General features: G+C 44.1%; 1 protein-coding gene across 4 annotated transcripts in view; it reads right to left on the reverse strand.

The window, feature by feature from the left end:
- The window catches only part of ddr1 (discoidin domain receptor tyrosine kinase 1), a 39,927-nt gene extending 34,431 nt beyond the window's left edge, over positions 1-5,496 (reverse strand). For 3 of the 4 annotated variants that reach the window (XM_028580921.1, XM_028580923.1, XM_028580920.1), the window contains exons 1-2: positions 5,118-5,496; positions 3,420-3,639 (exon numbers count right to left, since the gene is read on the reverse strand). In XM_028580921.1, the coding sequence (XP_028436722.1) occupies positions 3,420-3,421 (2 nt within the window). In that variant the 5' untranslated portion in view covers positions 3,422-3,639; positions 5,118-5,496. The remainder of the gene's footprint in view (positions 1-3,419; positions 3,640-5,117) is intronic. The other variant, XM_028580922.1, reaches the window with a different exon arrangement.
- Positions 5,497-6,567: the final 1,071 nt, after the last annotated feature.

Here is a 6,567-nt window from a genome sequence, read left to right on the forward strand (position 1 = left end):
TGATGGCAAGCCGCAGCCCAATTCCCTGAATTCAATTTGCAGTCTCACTGCCACCTGTCAGAGAACAAGTGAGAATCAGAGGGGAGGAGAGGGTGAAAGGAGAAAGGAGAGGCATGTGACAGCACAGTGTTACTCTCACAATGGGCAGCGAGAAAACGGCTGGCGACAGACATACTGGAAAACAGACAGAATGGTGGAGGAAAATTCCCTGCAGTAACCGAACGAAGAGACTCCGAATGACAGAGCGAGCGTGGGACAAAGGCAACTCTTTGCCCGCAGGAGGGGGGAAATTATTCATTCAGTGAGCAGCTATTGAAACAGAGAGTGGAAACGGGAGAAGAAGGGAGGGTAAGAAGAAGAAGGGATGGCCTGGAGAGAAACAGAGCAGAAAGAGAAACCAGAGAGCCCAGGTCAAACAGGAATGAGTGCTGCGAGACTCAGCATTTTGAGTCAAAGTGAGAAAAACAGGCCAAACCGAGCCCTCTAACAGATGTCTTCTTCTCATTTCTAATGAATAACAGCCGAGCAGAGAGAAAAGATTTGCTGATGTCTTTGCACCGTTTAATGTTTAGCTACTGCACTCATAAAAGCAAATTTGGATCCCCAAAGTGTTGCACTTTGCACTTAAACACACACACACACACCTACAACTAAACACCTCAGGCACAGGCTGATACCTCTATCACACTTGCAGTCCTCCTCCTCCCTCTAAGCAGAAAAAAGCCTCCTAAAAAGAGCTAAATTACACATCACACAACAGTTTCCTGATACTAATATGACCCTCCAAACCCCTGGGAAAGAAAGACAGACAGGTCCGCCCCACTCAGCGTGGATGTTGATTCAATTCAAATTCATCATACGAAGAGAGAAATTAAAAAAAGAAGTTCACCTTTGATGTTGAACACGATTTCTTCTTCTATGTTCCAACAAGGTTTCAAAAGCACTTACTTTGCCAGAAGCCATTAGTGATTATTAGTGATTTCCTGAGCCACGAGAGGCACGGTGTGTGCTAGCAACTCAAGACGAAAACACCACCACAGTGTGAGGATTTGAACGGAGGAAAAAAAAAACACTGAAAAGAAAGAAAGTTCAAGGGGGTATAGAACAGAGCACAAGCTGGCTTTTAAGTTTGAGAGAGTTTCCATCTTTCATAAGGTTTGTCTATAGTTTTCCCAGAAGCGATAACTTCAACTGCCAGTTGTTGGAGAGACGTGTGAAAGAACTCAACGTGATTCACGGTTTGGTTACAGCTCGCAAGATTCAGCATTAGTAACCTGGATTCATTACATCCTTAACTTCACTCAACATCATAAGATTTAAAAAGGGGAATTCCACCAATTTTACCCATCAAAGTGTGTTTACATGTACTGAGGAGAACTACTGAATGCATGAAAAAGGTTGTATAAAGACCTCTGCTCCAGAGGGAGACTTATTAGACCTCTGTAGCCAGCTTCTTATCGATGCTTGAGGCTAGCTGCTCAAGGCTACATCTGCTGCTACCAGCATAACACACCCAAACCTGAGAGCAAACAGTTTCACGGCCGAGTTGCATTGTGGGTAATGTATGCCCCAGGCTTTGACATGAAAGAAGAATGCATTGAATTAAAAATAAAAATAGGACAATATCTGCTGCTTCAATTGTAATCCTTTTGTTCTAACAAAGTCTGATAATGTTACAGGAGTGCAAAGCTTAATCAGTGGAGTACTCTTTTTGTGAGAATATTTTATTATTTATGAGTCATAAAGCATGGAATACAGTTGAGAAATTACACACTAGGGAGGAGTTACTTGCCAACTTCTACATTTTTGTTTTGTCTACATCTTTTACTTTTATCTCAGTAAATGAAATATTATAGCTACATTAGCACCTCCAAAAATGGGCCACTTTAAATTTTGGGACATATGCAAAGGAATTTCTGCAGGTTCCTGAGCTGAAAGGAGGCATCAAGCCAAGGTCCTGAGATATTTGATAAGACAGTGGGACAAATTCTTTGAAGAAACCTCAGCAGCCAAACTTTAACCCCAGTTTGCTTACACCCAGACAGCAACATTGTTATCTAAGCAGGGCACACTTGACGGGAAGAGCAAACAAATAAATGAGGAGACTCACAGGGGCGATAGGAGAAGGGAGGCTGAGATGGATGAGCGGCAGAGGAGGGGGGTTGGAGGATAAATGAAACATCTGATGCTGCTTCAAAGGGAACAGAGAGATAGAAGATGAAGAGGGAGAATGCGTGCTCCATGTTAGATGCAGAGAGAGAGACAGACAGATTGCCAGAATGATCAATTAGGGGATCAAAGCTATGCTGGATGTCAGGGTGGGATGGAGGGCTAATCTGAATAAAGGTAGGACTGGGAGATGAAGGATATCAAATATGGATTCAAGAACTTACTGACAACTAAAGCCCAACACCCCGGGTTCCCGCTTTGAAGTGTCACCACCCGTTACTGGATGAATTGGTTTCTCTGACAGTCTCATCGAACTCGCTCTGCATGTGACCACACATACGGCAACTGCAACTGAAAAGTCCAGCTGTCTAGACTTGAGGGGAAATTGGTTTAGGAAATCAGGGTGGACAGTTGAGTCCTGCCTTCAATTGGTTTTATTTTCCCCATTAGCAGGGGACTGTAGAGAGGGGAGGCAATTGTAACTGTGGCGTGTCTTTGGACTTTAATGAATTCCTCCACTGGCCTTGCTCGGTCTGTCGGGAGCCAATTACAAGCAAACACAGAATTGAGTGGAGTTGTTGCCTAATACTTGATTGTCGTGAGAGAAGTCACATAAAAGACCAGTCTTATGGATGGAAAACACCATTGTCATCATTGTGCTCTTTCATGTGGTTAACTAGCCAAATTGGCCACATCGCCACAAAGATCAGGCAACTGTGCAAAACATGCAATTCAGCTATTGTGCAAGATCTGCCTTTGGGTTTTTGGATTTGTATCCACCTGCTAAAAGTCTTTTCAGAATGGTCTACAACCAGAAACACACAGACAAAGTCACAATGCATGTCTGTCACCAAAACAATGACGCAGTTAGAGGACAACAGACTATGGTCAATGATCAACCAGACTACACAAAGCAGTGTTCCCATTGTGGAGACTAAATCCTCTGTGTGTGTGTGTGTGTGTGTGTGTGTGTGTGTGTGTGTGTGTGTGTGTAAATGTTTTCATGTCTTGTACATAAAAACAATATTTCCAAGACTTGTGTTGCTAAGTCCTGTCTAAAGACTGAAACAAAACAAATAACAAAACACAGCCATTTCACAGACACTTTCAGACAAATTACTTTGCTCTGTGCATACTTGTCCACAAATCATATTATGCAATTAATGTCAATTTCTCTTAAGCCTGCCAAGAGACTAATCAATAAAATAACTGTTCCCCATGTGTGTGTGCATGCGGGTAATTATACTCACATAACTGTTCAATCCAACTAATTAATATATTCTGTCTCCTCTCTGCTGGACTGCACAGCTGAGGAAAAGCAGCTATGCAGGGCCAACGGCTCTCGTGGGATGCTGTGGGAGACTTAGCAGCCAGATGCCCATCAGACAGCGCTCCAGAAGACTTGAGTTTGCTGTGAGGGACTGTGTACACATGCTCAGGGCTCCTCCTCACTTTATGGCCCTGCTTTTGCTACAGAGGCAGAGAGGGAGGGATGGAGAGAGAGAAAATTGTCTTTTATTGCCTCTCTATCTATTGGCAAATAGCACAGGCACCCACACCTCCTCCTCCCAACAGTCTAACAATTTTTCAATTCCTCTGGACTGCTCAGTCCCTCAGCCAACAAACTACCCACATCTCTAATTCTCATGTAGTGGAAAGGTGACTGCCCCTGCTGCTCTGTACAAAAACTGAAGCCCACGGTTAACTCCTCCATCAGGCCACCTCCGCCTCTCTGCAAGCATTAAGGGCATGCACAACAAGCTGGTAACAGAAACATATGCAATCACACGCACATTTTCCCCGCTCTCTCTTTCGGTGTCTTGCTGCCATAACTGAGGTAGAAAGCTGAAAATATGCATTTTCTGAGCATGACTTTTTTCTTGACTCTTGCACCATCTTGTTCACAGAGAATATGAGATTTATTTATCAAACTACACGATTGATTCACTCTCACCACCGCTTTCTTCTGGCTAATAAATAATACAAAATGTGTATTCAGTTCAAAGTCCAAACCTTCTGGCGGCTCCTCCATAGAGTTTAAAAATGTTTTCTGTATCAACACAGCTTCTTCTCTCCTGCGCTGGCCGCCCTGTAGTGATGTCAGGTTTGGTTCTGGTGTCTGGTTAGCTCATTTAATGCCAGAGGTGAATGAAACCAGAGTGGGTGGTCTTACTAGAGGTCACCTGTGGTGCTGTGAGGTTACAAGGTTAATGGTGGGTGTGGTGACCACCACCTGGATGTGTGGAGGTCTAAACATTAGACATTTTACTGACCCATTCATCAAGGCTGTTGCAGTTTTAAAGCTTGGCATGTCAAGAATAAATACTATTGTTTGACTTGTGGTTTGTGTGTGTTTTGTGAGTGTGAAGAATTAGTTTAACAGACTGCAAAGAAAGGCATGAATGGTGACAACTTAGTTAGTGGCCATCACACTGTGTAAAGGATTGTAAATGATGAAGGGCAGGATGGAAGAAATAAAAGTCTATTTTGAAGATAAACGTAAACGTGTGAAAGCAATATAGTTCTGGGACAAATCCGGACTGTGGATAATGTTTTGTTCTGCTGCCAAGGACCCACATTTAGCAAGACGTGGAACAGTTTGAACTGAGTCTAGACCATGATGTACACTGTCAGAATATTTCAGCTACGCGTTCGGTAACTGCCACAATGCATCTGCCACGCAAACATGCAGAGACCATAGATTGTTAAAACTAGGTAGAGACCCAGGGCGCAACTAGCCCTCATATACAGTACGCTTCCCAGCAGTCTGTGGCCAGCGTCCAGAGCTGCCGTGCCCGCCTCACACCGAGACTTGTAGACGCCAAGCCACAGGAACAGACAGACAGCTGGGAATATCTACAGCAATATTATTATAGCCGTTTATTATGCAGTTAAAATGCGCAGAGAAGAAACGCGCGAAGGGTTTAAAAGAGTTTGTCAGGACTTACCTAAAAGACACGCAGAAGTTTGTTGACAGCAGTCCAAACTTTGAGATGAAGTCTGTGTTAGACGAAGTAAAGCTGTGTTTTGTCCTGAACAACACGCGTCCACTGAATAATCCAAACGCTGCTCTGGAGCAGTTGTTGCGCTCAGTGAACGACCTCTGTCAAAACTCAGAAAACAACAAATTATCCGAAAACTGCTGAACGCACAGGCTGATATTAAACCTGCAACCTGGCTTTCCCTGGACACTCTTAAGGTATTTTTTTAACTTGTCGACAATGAGGGAGAACATAAAAAAAAGAGCGAGAAACCGTCCTGGGTCGCTGCGCCTCGGCCCCTCTCTCTGAATATGAGCCCCTTCAACTCCAACCTCAGTCCGGGCTTCGCAGCCGGGCCAGCAGGCGCCACCAGGTGCTCATTTACATAACTGCACCGGCTGTGTCCAATCACGGCTCCGAGCAAGGTGTCTGATTGAATATTCCAGCAGGCACACCATCCAATCAGAGCTCCCTGTGGGCGGGAGCTGTGATCTTAACAAAACTGTAAAATGAAATTCAACGTGAAGCCTTTGGGGGCGATGGGAGTTTCTTTGTTACAGCAACGCTGAGGTTTGGGGAATATGACATATGATACGGCGGCACGCAGAGTGTTTCACCTTGTTAACCCTTTGCATGTCAGAACATTTTGCTCTGATGCTTTGAAACGGATTCTTTAATAATATAAACTTGTAAACTCACTTGAATTATTATCTGTTCTCTCAGCATCTGGTCTGTGCCATTTAATGTGGACCCACAACACTCTGCCTTGGTATTTACCTCTAAAGGAAACTTTATTACAGAGTATTGGTGGTGTAACTGTATACCATTACTGCCCCTGGGCTATAATGACTCGGATTGAAGGGTTTGCACGTAAAACACAGAAATGGAGCTGGAACCAGAAGAGTTGTTGATATGGCACCCCGAGGCAAAGCAGGAGTGAAATGGGAATTCATGTTTTAAAAGAGCCACATGTGTGTATGTTTATGCTGAATTACATCAAAAGTTGAACCAGTCAGAAACACAGGCTGTGCAGGAGTTACAGTATGTGTTGGTACTTGTCTGACTGAGAGGAGGGACATTTTAGCTGTTGCTCAATCAGCAGCAAGGGACAATAAAGGTAATTTAACACACACTGAGCTCCACCTTGGATAAACAGAGAAGAGAGGAACACTCTCTCTACTGCCGAATGTTCACTGGTGTGTGTGTGTGTGTGTGTGGGGGGCAAATCCCCATCCTCACCCCTTCATCCTCCCTCCCTCCCTCCCTCTCCAAGTGTCTTTTGTGTTTATAAAGACTTTAGCTGGACTTTCATCTGGCCTGGCCTCGTTCTCTCTGCATATCATTAACATTCTCTCACCACTTTTCAATCCAGAGCTAAACCCAACCAAAGCACTCCTCTCTCTCTTTTTGTGTTTAA

Source organism: Perca flavescens, chromosome 6 (assembly GCF_004354835.1).
Source record: "Perca flavescens isolate YP-PL-M2 chromosome 6, PFLA_1.0, whole genome shotgun sequence".
Taxonomy (NCBI): Eukaryota; Metazoa; Chordata; class Actinopteri; order Perciformes; family Percidae; genus Perca; species Perca flavescens.